The sequence below is a fragment of the Lepeophtheirus salmonis genome, chromosome 14, assembly GCF_016086655.4.
Source record: "Lepeophtheirus salmonis chromosome 14, UVic_Lsal_1.4, whole genome shotgun sequence".
NCBI lineage: Eukaryota > Metazoa > Arthropoda > Copepoda > Siphonostomatoida > Caligidae > Lepeophtheirus > Lepeophtheirus salmonis.
The window spans coordinates 30,015,753-30,037,160 of NC_052144.2; the positions used below are offsets into that span (position 1 = coordinate 30,015,753).

Genomic DNA, 21,408 nt, shown 5'->3' on the forward strand with positions numbered 1-21,408 from the left:
GTACTCATCAAGATAAACAGAGATGCTACGTTCGACATAAATAATATCTTTTTTTTAATATAACTTAAGCAATACTATTAGGATTTTAAGATCCGAAATATCCCTCGGATTTTTTTTAATGATCCGTAGAAGTTCCTGTACACGAAGGCGATTTTGGTCTTAGATATTTTTGTGTATGTAATAGTAGTTCACGTATACCTTATCCAGATACTTCGGATCCGGCTCTTAGACCCGTCCTATCTCTACTCCTGGCTCATATTAGAATTAAGTATTTTGAACTAACTATGATAGGTTGAATATGAATTTAATCTTTTTAATCTGTGAATAACCCATTACTATTAATTGATGAGTAGATCTAGGATAAAGGTTGATAAGAATTGTCGAACGTCCCACGGATTCAAGGCTTTCTCTGTTTGAAAGAAAAATTGAGAGATTAAAAAAAAAAGATCATAATGTGTAGGGTTATTATTACGATTTAATAATATCAACTATACATGACATATATACAAAATAAAAAGTTCGTGATTTCCAAGTTTTTGTTTTGTTTATTTTGACAAAGGTGATGATTGATTACAGGGTAATATCTTTTTATTCCTCTTATGTTTGATGGATGTAGAAGGATTGTCTTTTGAATCACATGCTGTCAATTAATTAATTAATATGTATGTAGTTTTGATTCTATGCACATTATAATTGTGAGTGTGTAATAGTCGCTAGGACATATTTATTAGTAATATACCGCCAGCTAAATTTTGCTGCTTCAGTATTTTCAAGTTTCTAAAAAAATAAAAAAAAACACTCGAGGAATTACGAACTATACTCGTTACTTGTTTGAATATTTGTTACTTTCATGAGCTTTAGACTTACAATTTTTTCTTGCCGATAATCTGGGGTAAAAAAGAGAAAAAACTGACTCCAGCAAACACTTTTTGCCCACTAAAGAATTCGTCAGTCAAACAAATCATATTATATATACATAAGTCATAGGATTATATAAAATTTGCCTTTTAAAAATTATTTTTCCCTTCTCTAATCCGTAATAATAAGATTCAAATTCTTAACCAGCTCGGATGAAGCAGCTTTCTTTGTCTTGTAGGCGCGAAACTTTTTGAATTCGAATAAAAAAAAATACGTTTTGAGAGTTTAAATGCTTTAATATTCTCAAAAAAAAACTTTTTAACAAGTTAGTTGTGAATATATTTGCATTATAGACAAGTGAGCCGAATTTTTTGTGTTTTTTTGTATACTTCATAAAAATCGAGTATTCATTGATGAGTTTTCCTCGTGACACATAACTAATGTTTATTATGTCCTAAAGGTATGCAATATTTGAGAGATTTTTTTTTAGTTTTGCTTTCTTGATTAACTGTGGTTTTTGCGGGTCCCCCTACCTTTCTTTTCACTTAATACGTTATACTGTACATAGCTTACAACCAAACTTTCTTTTCTCTTCTTACAGTAGATACAAAAAAGAAACATATCTTATTGAGCAAAAGACAAAAACACTTCTTTCTAGCAATACCTACAACTTTCATAAAGTTTTTCTTAAATATGTATGTATGTTGCGACAAAGCCCTAAAAGATTCTAAAAACTCTGATTAAAGCCATATAAGGATTGGTATATTCATAAGATAGTTGTAAATAATAATTAAATTAGAAATTGTCAAAATTTGAATAGATTTATTGATAAATAACTTTAATATGTTTCTATATATGTATAACAGCTTATTCTTATATTTATGTTTATATATTATATTGAATAAAGAAAGACTCTACGCGGAACGCTTTCCCGATTTATTTTCTATTTTTTTTACAAACATCTAAATCTTGTACATACATACACACAGACGCGTAATGAGGGTGACACCGGTAACCATAGGAGGATGACGTCACAGGAACATTATTTGATTATTTTTTGCACGGAGAAATCCTGAAAAGTAAATAATAGTATTGTTTGTAACATAATATATTAAAAGAAGACATTCAAATATTATTTGTATGTATATTAGGACGGTTCGTTTTTCAAGTTTTTTCGAATTTTGATTATGGCTAATGCAAAATAGTTGTGTTATAGTATAAAAATTACTAATGCAAAATATCATTGTCCTACGAGGTCATCTTTAGGTGGCACATCTCGATCAAATTATCAAAGTGAAGAAAAACTCTCTTCTTTGTAAATATAGATATTAAAAATACATTTTTAGATTCTATATAAAATATTTTTGAGCTAAAAAAAAGTGTTTATAAAGTTGTTTTTTTCTAATATTGTAAAAAAAAAAAAAAGTTGGGGAAAATTTAATGAACCGCTTATTCCCCTCATCATTTTTTTTTTACATTTTCAGAAAGGAAAAATCAAATTTTTTAATGTTATTCTGTCTTTTTGCTCCAAAGGGTAGCTTTCGATAAAAAATTTAATAATATTTTTTATAGGCTAGAATAGTGTCTTCCATAAATAATAAATGCAAAGATAATGAATAATGCAGTATTTGTATATTTATTGAACAATGAAATTTTGTCTATTTTCATACTTTGAACGAGATGTGCTACCTAAAAATGACCCTATAGGTCAGTGAAATTTTGTATAGGTTATTTTTTTTCAATATCACAATTTTCCAGCATTATCTGTAATCGAGATTCGAAAAAAAGTTGAAACAAACCGTCCTAATGTATATGTTGAGTACAATTGGCAATGGTTGTACAATTTGCAACTTGTATAAGTAAATTGAACAAGTTTAATTTCTTTGTCTAAAAATGCATTATATAATTAAAACAATGCTCATTCTTATTAACTGATAATATCATTTTATTTTGAATAAGAAATGCCACAAAACGATGCATTTTGGATGTATGATTATATATTTTCAATTTTGGGAACATTTTATAATATAAATGTTTGCACAAAATGAAATAGTTTAGAGCAGTGGTCCCAGCGTGGGGCGCACGCCCCACCAGTGGGACATGGCAATGTTTTGGTGGGGTATGCGCAGGACGAGTTTTTCTTTTAGATTACTATACTAAACCTCATAAATAAATAAACAGACAAAAACGATAATGTGAATTTTAGTATTGATTATCATGTTTATCAGAGAAAAGTTCCAATGGCTTCAATAAATTTCGGTGCAGTTATTGGGCTAATATATTTATCTACGTAATATTTATTTAATTGCTACATAATTTTACTCTGCGGTGACGTCATCACTAGGACAACATACTATATACAAAGTGTAAAACATTCCGGGAAACATCATAATCAGAGTTTTTGTATTATTCAATTATAACTATGAATAGGCTACCTTGTTAATTAATTAATAATTTTATTTCTTTTAGTAACAAACCCTATGCATAAAATGAGTAGTGCAAGTAAAAAAAAAGTTTGTCAAATATTCAGAATAATATTCAAAATTTGGATTCATCCCTGCTATACATGATGAACAGTCACCTTTCTGCCTCTTATGCCAACAATGTTTTGACCAACGAATCAATGAAAACAGGTCGTCTTGAGTTGCATTTGAAGGCGAAACATAGTTGATATGTAAACTCAGATTTAAACTACTTTAAGTCTTTTAAAAGAGAAGTTCACAAAGAGATCGACAATAAAGTATCTGTTTACTAAACAAACTGTTTGCGTCGGTCGTACTCTTGAGCCTAGTTATGGAATATCTTTACTCATTGCTAAATGTGGAAAAAATCATACAATAGGAGAGGATTGAATAAAACCATCAATATCAGTATTTCTCAAAACAGTCATGTAAAAATATGACAACGTTGTTAAAGCCATGCCACTCAGTAACAATACTGTTACTAGAAGAATAGATGAAATGGGCGAAGATATTGAAACACAACTTGTCGAAAAGTTAAAATCTAGATATTTCTCACTGCAAATGGATGAATCTACCCTGAGAGACAGTGAAGTTGCTTTGTTAGCATATACAAGATATATTGATAAAGTTGAATTTGCTGAAGAAGTGCTATTCTGCAAATCATTAGAAATCCCCACTTCTGCTGCGGATATATATGGTAAACTAACTAAATACTTACACGTCAATAATATACCTATGGAAAACATAATATATTGTGCGGCAGATGGTGCTCCTGTTATGATGTGCAAGGAAAAGGCTGCCTTAAATTGATGAAAGATGAGAATCCAGGAATGATTCTTGTGCAACTGTGCTATTCATAGAGAGAACTTAGTGTCCAAAAATATTACTCCTTCTCTTAATGAGGTACTACGCTCAGTTATAAAGTGTATTAATGCTATCAAAGCTAATGCAAAATGTGAGCGTCTATTCAAGAAGGAAAATAAAAATGCAGACTATGTGAGACTTTTACTTCACACTGATGTAAGGTGGCTTTCAAAGGGGAATTGCTTGAAAAGATTCATGGTTTTATATGATATTCTTAGTGCCTTTTTATGAATATATAATATAATATATATATATAAAATATATAATATTTTTAGTGAATATATCTGATGGCTCGATGCAGTACCAAGAAGAACTCTCGGAAATGCAGAATGACGAGTCAGTTAAAGCTATATTTAATATAAAAGGAGAGATGACACTTTCTGATGAGACAGAAACCAAATACCCACATTCAACCAACTTTGCAAGAAAATTGTTGTTACCCTTTCCATCTTCATATTTAGCTGAATGTGGCTTTAGTGCTGTCAGTGATTTGCTATTGAAAAAAAGAAATCAATTGGATATCACTAAACGAGGAGACTTGAGAATTAAGTTGACTAAATTGGAGCCTGATATAAAATCGTAGGTATGATGCACAAGGATCTCACTAACCTACATCTTTAGGTGTGCTCAATTTTTATTTTTTATTAGTTCAATAATTAAAATAATCAAAGCAGTACAGAATAAATTTCAGTCAAATATTTCTACTTCTGATTTCAGTTCTTTATTATATGTTTGGAATCTTTATTTATTTAACTGTTCTATTGTTTTATATTTTTCTCTTCATGGATGCTATGTTCTTTGGAATTTTCTTTAGGGACAAGTTAATGGTTTTTAAGCTTCCTTACCGTGAATAACAGTTAATTTTTAAACACCGTAAATCAAATATCCCGAGGCATCAACATTTCAGAAATGCATTGGTGGGGCATGAGTTAAAATCGGTTGGGAACCACTGGTTTAGAGGGTTATTTTTTCAAAGACAATATTCTCCTTAACTTTTTTGGTTTTACATGTACAAAAAAAAAACTTACTTTACTACTTTTCCTCGTAAAATTAGTGCAAACAGTTTTTTTTTACCTTTTTTTTTTGTAAATTTCGATTTTTACAAAAATAAAAGATGGACTTCTCATCTGGACAAATTTGTTATTCGTAGCTTATAAACATTTTTTTTGTTTTTTTAAATTCTTAATAATACATTTCATATATAATACAGGTGCTATATTGTAATTAAGGATGGGGTTTTTGTATGAGGGTAAGCAGAAGGGGAGAGCAAGACATATGGTACACCTGCTTTAAGACCCTTGTTAATGTCAGCTTCCTGTTTTATGATTTTATGAAAATGAATTACTGTTATAAGGACCTTCTACATTTTCAATAGCATTAGTACAGGGATAATATTATAATTACATTTAAATTCAAATGTATATATATTATTCTATTATGCTATTTTAAATCAATTTTCATCAAATATTTGTGTTGAGACTCGGAACAAGACGGAATTAATGTTTTTTCCGGTTCCGTCTTAACTGATTTTTTAATCTACAGATTTGCACCGATATTTCCGACCGGGCTGCTATTTCAGAGAGTAAACTGAAATTTATTCATTTTCAAATAGTGGACTGATTTTTTAGGTCTTCTTAAGGATCCTAAGAAGGAGAGTGATTCGAGCTAAATCCATGTTTATCCATATTGTCGTTGGGGAGGGAATGGAGTTGACATAAAAAAAAGATCAAAAAAATAAAATATATATGGGAACATATCAATTTAAAGAGAACAGCTGTGGATTTTTGGAAAAAATTTAAAAAAAAATTATTTTTTTCTTAAATTCCAAAAATTCCCCCCCCCTCCCCTTCAAAAAATATATACCTATATATATATAATCCTGCAAACGCTATTGATGATGAAATAATACTTCACAGTTGGGAGGATGAATTGGCTATCTACTAACAACAGATTTTGTGCATTTTTTTCTGTTTTTTTAGAGGAAAGGTTGAGGGATTCAATAAAGGAAATAATATATTTATAAAGTTGTAAAAATATATGTAGTACATAAATATTACGACACCACAAGAAGGGTAATTAATCATTTTTACACAAACCTACATACATACGCCCGTGTATGTATATAAAAGGTGACTTGCTCCCATAGAAACTTATATTTTTTCACCCCGCTTGGCAATAATATTTAATCGTCATTAAGTGAGACAAATTGATTAGTTTGAACACGAAAGAAAACTTCAAACTTGCCTTTCATTTCTACATATGAATGTACTTATATATTTACATATGTTATTTAGTTCCGTTCCTCCAACCCTGCTGGGCCCACACCTCCTTTTCACACAAACGCCCTTTAGAGTCATTTAATGATAACTGTATAAATAAATAATATGTCATTACTTAAGCTCTCCAATGTTTGAATAAATATTGCATTTGTTCATATTGAAGGATGATCTTTTGATTTGGGAGTATTGAAGAGGTTCTTAATACAGTGGCGTCAGCAGAAGGTGGGCTGGAGGGTTTGTACCCTCTTCCATATCCAAATTTCCTAAAGAACTAATTATCCAAACTTTTCTTAAAAAGTTTAATTTTTTGTGAAAAGCTATGGATTTCTAAATTTTTTTCCCCAAAAAATTTAATTTTTTTGTGAGCAAATGGGAATTTTTTTAGAAAACATGATTTTAATTGTAAGGATTTTTTAAATTTTTTTCCAAAAATTTTTTTAATTGTAAGAATTTTTTAAATTTTTTTCCAAAAATTTAATATTTGAAATTTATTTTCCAAAAATTTAATATTTGAAATTTATTTTCCAAAAATTTAATATTTGAAATTTCATTGTTGAAATTTTTTTACAAAATTAGAAATTTAATTTTTTGAAAAAAATTTTCAATTTTGGATTTTCGAAATTTTTTTTCAAAAAAAAAAAAATTATGGGCACTTGAATTTTTTTTCCCAAAAAAATTAATTTTTTTAAAACAATTATGGATTTTTCCAATTTTTGTGAATAACTATGGATGTTTGAAATTTTTTTCAAAATTTTTTAACTTTTATATTTTTGTTTCAAAAATCAAACTTCCCCATAGATTATCATCCAGAAAGGGCCCCTGTTATATAATTATGGATAAAAATATTTTTGTTTCACGGGTATGTTAAAAAAAAAAATCGAAAATGAACGTGATCCTCCATGATGACTTGAAGAATGTGGTTAAAACATCAGCTTAGCTGTCATGACGTTTCATTAAATTAGCTGTGAGTAGGAATGACTCGTATATAGATCCTCAAATCTCCTCCAACTCCAACAAAGATTAAGACTTATAACTCCTCATTGTTGATCTCCGTCATTCATGAGCAAACAAATTCATAGTTACACTTTATAATTTATGCGTAAAATATGTTCTCTCCTCAAGAATGTAATAATAATGAGTACAGCTTTAGAAAATACAAAATCATATATTCAGGTAGTAAATACAAAAAGCTGGTCACTCTTCCATTTTAGTATTACTAGCCGAGCTCCGCCAGCTAATGGGTCTGTGGGCCGTTACACTTTTACATGGTTTCGTCAAGAATAAGATGTTTCATAAAGCTTCTACATTTTTTGTTATTAATTGTTTGCCAAAATTATAAAAAGTGAGGTCATTCAAAAAGTTATATTTTAGTGTAATTACGGCAATATTACTACTACCTAAGCAAAGAGTGGATATTTCGCGAAAAAAAAGAAAAGAAAAACAAAGGTATTAGTTTATAAGACCCAAAATAAGCTCACAAATATGAAATTTTAAATTCTAGAAATTGTGTGCTCAACATTTGCCTATTTTTAATAGTGTATTGAGCAATGTTGATTTGTTGCAAACGAATTAAATCTCATTAAGATGACCACTAACAGGACATATATAACCATAATAGGTTCAATAAATATATCATTGTGCTCAAAACTATAAAAAATAAGTGGCAAACGAATACCAAGCGTCAATACTTTTCCGAATATCTTTGCCTCAACGACAATTTTGGTCCACAGAGGCGTTGAGTATACTTCAATAATACCCAATAACTAACTACGTAATTTCCATGAATTAATTCTTTTATATGAAAAACTAAGCAAGGTTGATAGAAACACAAGTGGATACCGTAAGGCGTGTACGACTGAAGTTTGTCTTCCACCACGCCTTTTAATATTGACGTCATAGTGTATGAGTGGTTGTGTTTTTTGTCAAAATCTGTCTTTCATGCCGAGCAGTCAGTACCATACATCAAATTGAAAATTCTAGCAATAGTGACGTCATAAATTAGGATTGGTTGCGTGTTTTGTCTAAATATGTTTGTCTTGTCCAGCGGTCGGTATGATACATCAAATTAAAAATTCTAGCAAGCCCGATTGTATGATGGTCTAACCTTGTATTTCTATTAACCTTGTAATCAAGGTCAATTGTAGCCCAAGAAATCAACTCTAAGCTAACTGCAACATTTCCCCATTTAGTTTATAGCTTTGGCGCAGTCAAGGATCCTGAAAGAGGGAACTTACATGCGGTTCATCCAGTTTTTCCTTTTTAATTTTCTCATCCGCTGTCGTTTCTACGTCAATCACCTCTTCTACTCCTTCATTCCGATCATCCTCTTTATCCACGGTGGTAGAAACCTCACAGGTTTCATTATTGTTATTATTATTTGTAGAGGAAGATGCAGTATGTAAGGGTTTAAAGGCAGACATACGGTTTGCACTGAGGATATATAAGTAAGAAATATCCATGTGGAACAAATAATTAAAAACACTCTGATACTTACCATAGAAGTGGATTATTATCCATAAAACTCCTTCGCGTCTCAATCCAATGCATGAAATCCAAACCAGACCCTGGACGGAGTGGAGCCTTTAATAGATTTTCCGCATGGTAGAGGGATTTTGGAGGAAAAAAAGAAGAGGCTCGTCGAGAATGCTCTTCCAGGGATTTTTTGATTGTAGGGATCGACTCTCTCGTCTCGGTTTCGAGATCAATGTTTGAGTGTTTGAGTCCTGTTGGAAAAATAGTAAGGAATGCATGTTAATAGTTAATACAAAAATAAAGAAAATTATAAAATATGCCCATTATTTATCAAGTATACAATCTACAAATAAAACAACACAATATTTCTTTCAATTATAGGGTTAGTATTCACATTTTTTGTATGAGTTGAGATATCAACTATACTTTATAACCTACATTTTATTTATGTGACTTAATTGGTCCCCAATATGAGTTGAGGCTTGTTTTCAGTTTAGACATACATAGTACAAATGTTTCGTATAAAGAGAGTCTCAGCTAAAAATGTATTAGTCGAGGGGGCATTGGCATAATAAAGTTTGGAAAACCCTTGGTTAAAAAATATTATATTCATCATATTATAGGGCCTTGACTAGCTTAGTAGCAAACCTAGATTTCTTCTGTGTTTTATTTACATAAAATGATGTAGATGGAATATTTAAAGCTTATAAATTTACCAAATCATATAACAAACGAAAGAAAGTCCAAGAACCAAGACTGATAAGCAATATATTGGAGTCTCGACTTGACTTTGTCGGTTCCGGTTCTAGCAGTTCAAAAGCCGGAACCAGTAGACCGATAAGGGGACAACCTTGCCCAAGAGTATCACAAAACTACCCGATTTGCTACTAGATTTTACCAAATTTGGCGGCACCTGCCCTTTTTTTCAATTAATGGCTAGATTTTTTGTATGAACTCTGTGTCATACCATGAATACCATGGCAGAAGTCAAAGAGAGCCCATTCTGGACTCAAAAGTATCAACAATCACGTATGAAGTTTTATAAGAGTTTTCTTAATGACCTCAAACATTATAGCTACAGAAATGATTTTACAAAACAAAATGAATGATTATATAAGATATTTTAGGAAGGTGGATCGTTTCGTGATTGCCTGTTCTCGAAATGGGTGCCTAAATTTGAAAGGTTGGAAACCACTGCTCTACATAAATTTCATCCTTACAAGTTATACTTAATCGGAACAACTGCATCGAACAATTAAATCAACAATAAATAAATAAATTATGCATTTTATGCCAGATGTATTCGATAATCATTAATTCGTTCCCAATTTTTTTGCAGGGGCGTCCGAAGGGGGAGGCTGGAGGGGATGAAAGGGCTATGGATTTTTAAAATTTTTATATTTGAAATTTTTTTTGGGGAAAATATTATACTTGAAATTTAAATTTTAAAATTATTTTTCCAAAAAATACAATTTTCATTTTTTTTTTCAGAAAAATTTAATATTTGTAATTTAATTAAATTTTTAGAATTTAATTATTTCTAAAAATTTAATTGTCTATAAATAGGTATGTATTTTTTTTTTTGAGAAAACTTCCAAAAACTTTGACCTCCCCCACCTAAAACAAAATATATATATATAATCCTGCAGACGCCCCTGTTTTGTGTTGAGGGGCCACATATTAAGGTATTAGACCAAGTTCAAAGAAATGACTCTCTCCAATTGAGGAAAACAAGAAACAAAAGCAGGGGGGATTGATTAATTCACCCGTAATTACACGAAACATGAAACCCTTTTCTTGATCCTTTGGGAATTTGAATCCCATATTTAAAAAAGAACATATAAATAAATAAAGTAAAAAGAAATCTCCTTCACGGGCTGAGTCGAGTCTATCTAAATTATATGTTGTGCAGTCAATAATAATCATAACATGTGGTAAGGGAGAAAATAATATTCCTTCTTATTTATTTATTTATTCCTTAGTTACATACTAACTCACTCCTGCTTTGCAAACTGAAGTAAATACAGCACAAGACCGAAAAATAAATAAAAGGACTACATACTCCAACTGTAGTGTAAATAAATAAGGAAAACTTCATCAATTATGAAATTTCATGTTCATTTGCTTACATTTCCTTACTTCGTCTTTATTTTTTCAAGCAAGAAACTATGAGTAAACAACATTGGTTTATATTTATTATTTTTTCTATAAAAGACTAGAGTAATTTAAAAGGTATGTAGTTCTTTTAAACGCTCGCAATTTTCTCGTGCCTCATCCTACTCCCCCCAACAACCCGGTTTTAATACAAACACACACTAATGTCTTGTACGAATATCACTCTATCAGGTCAATGTCTCATTTTGGTTCCTCACGACAACATAGCCCCGTCTTTTTTTAATCAGGAACAAAAAGGTAGTGCACTTTTGTGTATTTTATCCAATTTAAAATCGTAAAATAGACAACACATTTTTGGCTACAGCGGTCAGGTGCACTGCACGATTTGCCCAAAGTTCAGAAAACGTGACGAAAAAGAAAGTGAGAACTCAATGACAATGATTTCTCGGAAGGCTTGTGACTTGAAAGCAGCCAAAATCCTACGAAGTCCTGCTTAGTTAAGGAAATTAAAGAAAAAAAATTTAAAGGATCCAGCCCAACGATGCATGTGATCGCTGACAACATTGACGTAGGACTGTCCTTCGTCTCATCAATGAAGACTTTCGGTACTACAGCTATGCACGTCCCAAGAGACAGGTTCTAACCCTGTGAAACAGAGAGAAAAATGTAACCCCAACCAAGGCTTCGATAAAGCTAAAACAGAAACCTCTCGTTAAAATTTTTGTCTGGTTCTTCCCAGAGGATATAAAACTAAATCAAATCCAGAAGCATAACTCAAGATACAATAGGGTATTGTTAAAAAGTCCTTATAACGTCACTAGGATTATGAAGACCAAGTATCCAGAGCAAGTTATGATTTCTGGCGTTTTTAGCTGCAAAGGTCACGTTATGCTGACCTTCATCTTCAAGCATGGCCTGAAGGTAAACGCCAATGTCTACATCAGTCTCCTGGGAACCAACGTCTTTCCCTGAATACGCAGTATTATGAAAGACCAACTTTGGATCTGGCAGCAAGACGTGTCATAGTCACACCAGCAAAATAACAGTCCATTTTCTTGATTCTGAGAATTTGATGTACGTCCAAACGAGTTCTTGGCCTCCTAACTTGCTCAAAATTGAAACTTTTAGACAATTTTGTCTGAGGCAATGTTGAACAGGCTCCCAACGAAGATCCCCAAACCACCACAAAATCCCTGAGAGCTGGGATAAGATGAGCATCCTGGACATTATCTAGTGGGACGGTCAAGGAGGCAGTTGGACGTTGACAGAGAGATTCTGAACGTGTTATCCAAGCTAACTACGATTGTATTGATTTAATGTCAAATTTATGTTATAATGTTGATTTTTGTGAGAATTTTAATAAAATCGGTTAAAAAATATAAATACAGTAGCGGGGTTTTTTTCTCACCTTGCAAACGTTTAGATGAACCACCATTTATATTTATATATACCTATATGACTTATACAAAGCTATAATTATTAATCAAGAAAAAGTTGTAATGTCAATTAAAAGAACTTTTAATTCACAAACCACACAGGCTATTGATTACACATTGACAACATTCTCTCTCTATATATTATATATGGAATGTAATCATAATTATAATCAGAGTGATTTATTTATTTATAGGTCTATTGGGGAAGAGGGACAAAGGAAGGTTTGTCTTAACCTCTCACTATTTTGAAATACTTAACGGCGTTACCCTGCTAACACAGAACTATACTTTATATTTTGTTATCGCTGTTTCTCTTTCACATCTACTAACTAGTGCTCTGAATGTCCATTGCTTGAATTAGAATGAGCTCTTTTTATTCTGTGAACAATTCCCAACAATTACACTGTTCAACAGCAAAAATGGTAAAAAACAAGTATATGCCCTATTTTATTAGAGTTTGATCCTCTGATTCCAAATATGACCTTATTTTTTCTCTCATAGCCTTGTGGCCTTCAGAAAAAGGCCAAACATTTTTTGTATCTTTGTCTAATTTTAAGGTTTAAAGGTGTTTTAAGCCCTCGGTGTTTTAAAGCTGAATGTTAAAAAATCCCAAAAACATTTTTTAAATGTCTGCATCATACCTTTAACTCGAGTTATCTTTTTTTTAAAGTGGAAAATAGCTGCTTTTTGTTGAGTGGATCATAGCTTTAAGACGATTAAATTCAAAAAGCTTAAAGTATTTCATTTCATAGTTGAAAGTATGAACTTTAATTTTAAGAAAAAGAGCCTTTCCAAAAACGTTCTATATCGTTGTCAATTTAAGATAAGGCAACGATTGTATTTCAAGGAAAAAACTCATTCTTGAATTGATCTCATAATAAAAGTCCATAAGTAGTCGTATGCCCCAGCTAGAAGAGATAGAAACAAAGACAGAGAAGAAGAAAAGAGAGAGAGAAAAAGAAAAAGGATTTGCTCCGAGGACTCCCTTGAATGTCTGTTTTTTGGAATCCCTTACTCACTATACTCCTTACTCGTGTATGCAACGAGTCCTCTTGTGTCGATGAAGCTTGATATAATTTGTTTATACAGTTTGAGACATGAAGCTTAATGTTATAAAAAATTGTATAATATATCTTTTCTTTTTCTCTCTCTTTGTTTCTATATCATTTCTTTTTCTCTCTTTGTTTCTATCTCTTTTAGTTGGGGCATACGAATATTTATGGACTTTTGTTATTAAATCAATTCAAAAATGAGTTATATCCTTGAAATATTAAAAAATGCTGTTCTTGTGCATAAAAAAGTGTGATTTTGTTGGATAGTGTTATTAAAAAGAATTTCATAGTTGGAAAGAATTGACTAACTACAAACTGATTTTGTGACTTTTTTTCTGTTTCTTTTCGGAGGAAAGGTTATGTGATACAATAATGGTAACAAAATGACATATCTTTGTAGATATGTTGTGTTCAAATTGTAAACTGTCCAAATTACAATCATAGCATTTTGAGACACATGATTTTTCCAAAGAAAGTTACTTACTCGATTTGAAAGGTATTAATTATATTGTTCAGAAAAGCTATTAATTAAAAATATTTATTTTTGTGAAAGTTATGCAACTCTTAGAAAAATTAAACTATTAAAAAACTCGTGATTCGAAATATTTATTGTTTATATTTAAGTGTATTCGTATGAATTGATAGAGTAGAGTCTTAATTAGAAGCTATAGAAGATGACCACATATCACAATTTCTTCTAGAATTGAATTTAATATGAGTTTCATTTAACAGATTTACATCATCTGAATGTTACAACTCCCTTTTTTTTTACTTCCCAAATCATATCTCAGGCGTCATGAGCTGTCCCAAAAACTTGCTCTGTATATCCAGCTTAACCAGCATTGATTTCTTTAGTTTTCATCACCTCAAGAAATGGAACGGTGTGGGCAAACAGTTCATGAGCTGTAGATGTTACTCTGGTATCCAATGTTGGTTAAGATTTGGTTAAGTTTTGGATGCCCTCTATGTAGTTTGCTTTTAATTCAAATCCAATGCAAGTATAATTCACAAGTTTGAAAGTATTGAATGAATAAATAATATTTGAAAAATGCCATTAAATTTGATATTCTTTAAGCAGTTGCCTTAGTACTATAATATTGTTAATCAAAATATTTCATTAATTACCATGCCAAAGTATTCTTCTCTTTTTAAATTCAACTTTTTTTGGGGCAATCGAAAAACGAAACTATTTAATTTTGATTTCAAATCGTCATATATATGTCAAAATTAGCACATCATCCCTTTCAAAAACACACATAGGATCGATAATACTTTTCCAAGATTGATTATTCTCTTTTTACCCCCATGCTAACTCCTGTTTGAATTGGCTTTTCAAGATCAAATGAATGAAGCAGAGTTTTTATATTAGAGTAAGATTCATTAACCTTCGCTACTATGCCAAAATTTTAATCTATTAATGCCACCATCTTTGTATATATTTCCACATACTCTTTTAAGATAGCTCTAGTTTGTTTTAGATTTTGCAGGAGATGAAAGCTCATCTTGGACTTTTTCTGGGGTCATAGTTATTTTAAAAGACCCTTTAGGAATTTATCCACCTTTATCCAACACAAATCCAATAATATATTGTCTTCTTGAACAACAGTCTCTTTTTTCAAACAAATGATCAAAAAAAGCACAAACATATGTGAAGGAAAAATCTCTATTTTGTTGGCTCTGAGTTCATTCAGTGGTAATGTAAGAGGCCATCTCTATGGAACAATTGTAAAGATTTGTTAGCTTCTCTTAATTTTGTCATAGTATCTGATTCAATAGAATTTCTGTTAAAAAATTCCTATCAAAGTTGAGATTGTAAAACTGATTGTAGTGGCTCCTTTAGCAGGTTCGGCTTTACCTGACTAAACCTACTAACTACAATTTTATCTGAAACTTTTTCATAAGAATTTAAAATGACTGGAACTTTTTTTGGCCTTTTACCATCTCTGAGGGTGAGTGATGCCACAACCTATCACCTCTTAACTCTGTATGGAGAGGAGAAATGGGCTTAATCTTCTCTCCACAAAGAAGAGAAATATAACTCTAAAAGTTTCACGATGATTCATAGTTACTAAATAACTATCAAATTTTAAATATTTCAAATCACGAGTTTTTTAATAATTTAACTTTTGTTTAAGTTTGATAACTTTTGCAAGAATTGTGATAACTCAAATTATTACGGTTAAATATTTTTGATTAATATTTTTTCTGAATGATCTAATTAAGGCCTTTTAAATGGCATACGTCCCTTTTTGGAACAAACATATGTCTGAAATATCCCTCCGAAGGGGCGTGTTGTGAGAAAGAGTAAAAGAGTAATTTTTGAACTTTGTTTTATGAAAATTACAAATTGAGAAGTAATCTGGGATAGCACGTTATGTAGTTCAAATGTTCACAGTTATATTACTCGTAAATATGTAATTTTAATATATATCGAAATGAAATTATTCTACGAAGTAATATTTGGTAATTAAAATGACTGATGTTATGATAGTTGTAAGACCTTTTAATAGAATGAACTTGAAACTGTTACAAGTTTGAACTCGTACGAAATTGCAACTCTTACATAACATATATCTGCCTTAGAATAAAAATCTTTAAATGTTGAATTGAATTTTTGAAATTGAACGAGGTAGGCATTCATATATTAAGACAGCGATAAATATATTAATATATTTAGATTTGTACATACCTAAATGCTGAAGTGAAGGAAGGATCGAAGAAGAAGTTGCAGAGCGTTTGATGCTGTTATTTGATTCTCCTCCGTGGGGCAGTGGTGGAGGATGTGGCCATAGAAAGGGATAACTAAAAGGAAAAGTGGGCGGGGGTGGCCAGAAATAGTCGGGAAGAGATCCTCCAGAATTTGGCTCTTGGAGTGATGAAGGAGGCTGAATGGATTTGATTGGAATATTTCCTACCTTACAGGAAGGCTCAGCAAGGTTTATTGGAGAAGATGAGGTTTTGAGATTATTGCTAATATTCTTCCGCTTCCTTCCGCACGAGGAGGAGGGTGGTGTGACCTCTTCTCCAGAGTCAAATTTTATATATTTATTCTCGTTATTATTATTTGTGCTACTGCTTAAGGACTCTGGGTCCTGAGAGGAGGAAAATTGTACGCTGTTCCCAGAAGAGGACATTCTTTTACGCGTCCCACCATTGAACATGGCCTTAATGTCCTCCCATGCATATACCACTTCCTAAAAGATAATAATACAGCCTCATTCACTATGTGTATTTAAAAATTTAGAATATTTACTTCTCTTACGTCTGGTGGATCTCCAAGGAGCTTTGTGTGCCGTCTCCAGGAATTGAAATTAGCGGCATCTGGCTGCACGTATTTATCACTATCAGAGACACGATGAGAGTGAAATACAAATTTGTTGGGTGAGAAGAAGATGGAGCAGTAATGACACTTGATGCATTTGGCTCTTGAGGAGTTGTAGCGGGAGGGCACAAACTGTCCACGGCAGCCCCATGCACATTCATGGTAGACCTGGAAAGTGGAGAATAATTAGTGTCAACACTTTCTTTTGTTTTAAGTGGTGTTCTTACTTCAAATGCAAAGTTATCAGGCAATTTGGGAGGGGAATTGTCACCCAGGAAGCTTTTGCAAAGTCTCTCTGCCTCTCTTTTCGTTATCATACCACATCTTCTTGAGGAAATCGGCATGGCTCCAGCTCTTCTCAATATCTCCAACTATTGAATGATTTTTTTAATGCTCTAAGAACACATCATTTGAATACAAGAACATATACCTGAACAGGGGTGCATTGAACACATGTAATCCCGAGAGCCACTCGGCGATTGTGAATCTCATTATAGGAATAGTCTTTGAGAAGGGTATTGGAGATCTGCGCTAAACAGAGTCGTTCCTTTCCTTCCATTATGAGGGAGACAATTCGAATGCCATGAAGTACAACGAAATTTACCTAAGGTTATGCCATTTATTCATAAATGTAAATTCAGTAAGACTATGTATGTGTGTATATATGTATAATCAAAAATATTCAACTTAACGCTTCAAAGAAGCCCATTGAGAAACGAAGATAGCAAGGGAAATATTCATGAATTTCATTATTTTCTTCCCTCCTAGTTGCCAATTACCTAATATGTACGTATCCAGCAAACTTAATTTATTCCATGATTTAAAATAAATTGTATCTATGTATGTAAACAAAATTGATCTCAATATATTTTGTCTTCCTTCTATGTACCAATTCAATTTCCATAATAATTAAGTAAATAAAAACTTTTCAAATTGCATTTTCTCGAGTTAAATTTTTATTATTAGGTACAAAAGTAAATATATGTGCATATAAACATACATATGACAAGGCAATAGTCATCTGTCAATGTGAGAATTGCATGATATGATTGTATACATGTATAAATTTAATGACGTTTTTTTTTTTTAAAGAAAAGCTATGAGGACTCTTTCCCAATTCTGCATTTGAAAAAAAAAAAAAAAAAACCCTCATTGAGTTGTGCAAATATGATTTATGGACTTTTTGCTTTGAAGAAAATATTTGTAGGATTTTGACAATTTTCATATGAAATTTTTAAATTTAATTAACGTTTAATTTCTTTGTCAAATGTATGGTATTCCAAAAATTAGTAATACAAATATATGTTTGTATAATATCAATGCATGCAACACATACCTGATTGGGCTTGAGGAGCAGGGTTTTGCTTTTGGAGTTTGAACTTTTATAGAGAGGATAGGGATATGTGATTTCAGGGGTGAGAGGCCGAATGGGATACGACGTTTCTTCTTCGGGGAATAGATCCTTTAGATCCATTGTGTGGAGTCTTTCTGGCGTTGGTTTGATTTAAAGGAGGAAATGTTGCCTTTGATTTAGAAGTAGCACTGACTCCGTGTCTAATTCTTTAGAGACTGATAGGGGGAACAAACGGAATGAAAAAGGTTTCTTCTTTTTCTCTCTCTTTTTTTTATCGTTGCGGAAAGAAGGGCTTTCTAAAATAAATAAAAAACATCAGAAAGAGGAGGAATAGTGAGAAAAGCGTCGACTGTCGATAGGCTTTCTATTTGTCGGGATTGGGTGCGGTGGAGAGAATGAAGGGGCCAACCAGAGGACTTGAATGCTTTATGCGGAACAATCTTTTTTTTTCTCTTTCTTTAGATACTTTTTAGAAGGAAACTGGTTTTTTGGATAATTTTTTAAAGGCAAAGATTTTTTAAATAATCAAGAAGATATGAAATCTGAAAAGGAACCATATTGTGCCAAATTTTTCTAATAGAAGAATGATCAACATATTATTATTATTGCTCAACCATGAAACAACGCCTACACAACAGATGGACAGGATCAGATCATATCTATTTTGTCAAGTAGTTTTATGTATACATATATATATAAATTTTCAATAGAGAAATAATGGATTTGAAAAGCATTTAATATTAATTCTTTATCCATTGTTCAATTTCAACTTTTTTATATATATATTATTTTCCTTCTCAAAGATGGATTCATTTGTGTATGATTATTTTGCTGACCCAGGCTTTTTTTCTCATTTCTTCAATGGTTCCTTCAAACACATTTCTATTTTTATTTAATCCTTTTTCTGTTTTCTTTTCAAAATAAAATGAGCCCATCGATACATTACTTTTAATTAGATCAACTCTTAAATTCACGGATATTAAATATCCGTACCTACCTATAAAAATAACTCAACTATACTTAGAATTTTTGTCTATGAAGCAAAAAATATAAAAGGTAAAAAAAAGATAAATAAATCTATAGACAAAGTTTATAGTAATCATAGTACAAACATTTCTTGTTTCTATTGATCCGTAATCTCTTTTTTTCTTCAGCTTATTCTTTTAAGTAATTATAAAAAAAAATTCAAAGCAGGAGAAGAAAAGTAAAAAGACAATGGGAAAATGGTGATGTAATGAAAAGAAGATATTTTTTTTACATTGAATGAATGTATTTCCCGTTCTGACAGATTTATTATTTTAATTACAAAGTCTCTTTTCTTCTACATATGTATTCTATAGGTAGGTAAATACCAAATATGTTTTTGGGCAGAATATGACTACATTAATATAAAGTTAGGGCAAATTGAAAATTTGACGGCAGTGAGTTTTGTGTAATGGTGACAAAAACTTCAAAATTAAAATATTTTTGCCAAAAATATTTTAATTTGATAGCAAATTCCTCCAGAACACACAAAATTCGTCCTCTCCGGTGATAAAACACAGTTAAAGGTTATGAAATATTGACTTAAATAATTGTTTTGATATTGATGGTTGGGTTGCTTGAGTGAACGACGACAAGAAGGATGCCAGCATAATAAATAGGTATGTATTGGTCCTTAAAATGGGATTTAAAATCCCGTCAGTCCAGTTTTTCATGTTACTGGTCCTTGAAAAACGTTCCAGGCATCAGGGCGGTATGTGGGGGGCAAAAAAGAGTTTAGAAGAACTGAAAAGACTCACGAGTCTTGCAACGGAGGAGATGGGTTTTTTTTTTTCATTACTGGTGTCAAAAGTGTGCACTCCACCCTCACAAGGCTCTTTCCACCTATTTTTTTATAGTTCTCTGGACAATCTGGTGTGAAACCCCAAGATATCTTGCATGGGTCTTCGTGGACTTGAAGGGATTGATCTGGGCTGATTTCTTTAACTCATCCAGGTCCAGTTTGGCCTTTTTGACAGAGCACTTCTTCCTCTCCAACGTTTTGGACTTGCTGTAGATGTTGGTTCTGGAGACACCCAACTGCTTGGAAGGTGCGAATGGAAATCCGTCGGTCACGTTCAAGTGTCATTTTTTTTTACTTGTACGTAAGTTGGAGAGCTCAATTTTGTTTTGTTTTATAATTAAATGCTTATGCTTTAATATATGGAAAAATGGAATAAATTTCTATCACTCAACCTTAATTAATTATTGAATTAGTAAGTGTTCAGATTTCAATGGGCCACCAGGTATTTTTCCATTATTCATAATTTATGCCTAATTAAAGTGCAAACTAGGCTTATTAAAGTGCTAAAATATTGATTTAATATTACAGTACTGGTAGATATCTATGATGAAATTATTTATAAAACTTTGTCTTTTGAACGGATACTGTGTCTGATTCGAACGCGTCCTTAAAAATATAAGATGGGATTTGAAAGAACATCCAAATTTTGGAACTAATATGTTTTGAATAATAAGACAATGATTTCAAGCTGTAGGATTCGCCCATAGGGGAAGTGTGAATTTTTTATTCCAACAAGTAGCTTTAATTCCAAAATTCTTACTCTATTAAAAAATGAGGGAAGAGGGAGGGTCCCATTAGACGACCCATTTCAGTGTCCTTCTCTGAGGAAAGGACGTTGTCCTTCAAGATTTATCGTTTCATGGACTATCCTACCTTCGATACAGTGAAGTCGTCCCTTCCCCTTAGCAGAGAAACACCTCCCATGCTTGATGGCAGATATGGTTTTCTTTTGGGAGTATACTCAACATTCCCCCCTCCAAAAATTTTAATTTGTTCTTATAATGTCTCTTACTATTAAAATAAACCTGTCATGAAAATTACAGTTCTTTCATTTCTTCATCAGTTTGGAAACTTACGAAATCAGTACGGAATCAAATCCTTATTTTCTCCACTGTATATAGATGTTATCTACAAGTTGTAGTTGCAATTTGTTTTCCTTAAAATTCCGTATTTTATTTAATTACTAAAGTAACCTATAGCTTAGAAGTATTAGTTAAATTTAAACGCCTGTAAAACATGATTTTGTGTGTCGAAATCGTTCCCAAAACTTTTGTAAGCTGGTTAATATTCCGTAATGTCTATATTTAAGGATTTTGGAAGTTGAAAGAAAATATATGATTGCCGTATTCTAGGAAATTGATATTACAAG

At 31.7% G+C, this 21,408-nt stretch overlaps 1 protein-coding gene across 2 annotated transcripts; it reads right to left on the reverse strand.

The window, feature by feature from the left end:
• Positions 1-1,658: 1,658 nt before the first annotated feature.
• On the reverse strand, positions 1,659-18,432 carry LOC121129713 (uncharacterized). Of its 2 annotated transcripts, none has more exons than XM_040725432.2 (8): positions 18,197-18,432; positions 17,291-17,464; positions 17,088-17,231; positions 16,792-17,028; positions 16,228-16,732; positions 8,958-9,186; positions 8,698-8,893; positions 1,659-1,930 (listed from the first exon to the last, which is right to left on the reverse strand). In XM_040725432.2, the coding sequence occupies exons 1-8, from the start codon at positions 18,332-18,334 to the stop codon at positions 1,901-1,903; spliced, it is 1,653 nt and encodes a 550-aa protein (XP_040581366.1). In that variant the 5' UTR covers positions 18,335-18,432; the 3' UTR covers positions 1,659-1,900. The 2 variants fall into 2 exon arrangements, with proteins under 2 accessions (XP_040581366.1, XP_040581367.1); XM_040725433.2 differs by having other exon boundaries at positions 16,801-17,028; positions 18,197-18,431.
• Positions 18,433-21,408: the final 2,976 nt, after the last annotated feature.

Coding starts and splice junctions, on each gene's coding strand:
- LOC121129713 (XM_040725432.2), bottom strand. CDS start 18,334: ATGGATCTAAAGGATCTATTCCCCGAAGAAGAAACGTCGTATCCCATT. Junction 17,232..17,290: donor TTCAATGCACCCCTGTTCAG/GTATATGTTCTT, acceptor ATCATTCAATAG/TTGGAGATATTGAGAAGAGC. Junction 16,733..16,791: donor ATCCACCAGACGTAAGAGAA/GTAAATATTCTA, acceptor ATTATCTTTTAG/GAAGTGGTATATGCATGGGA.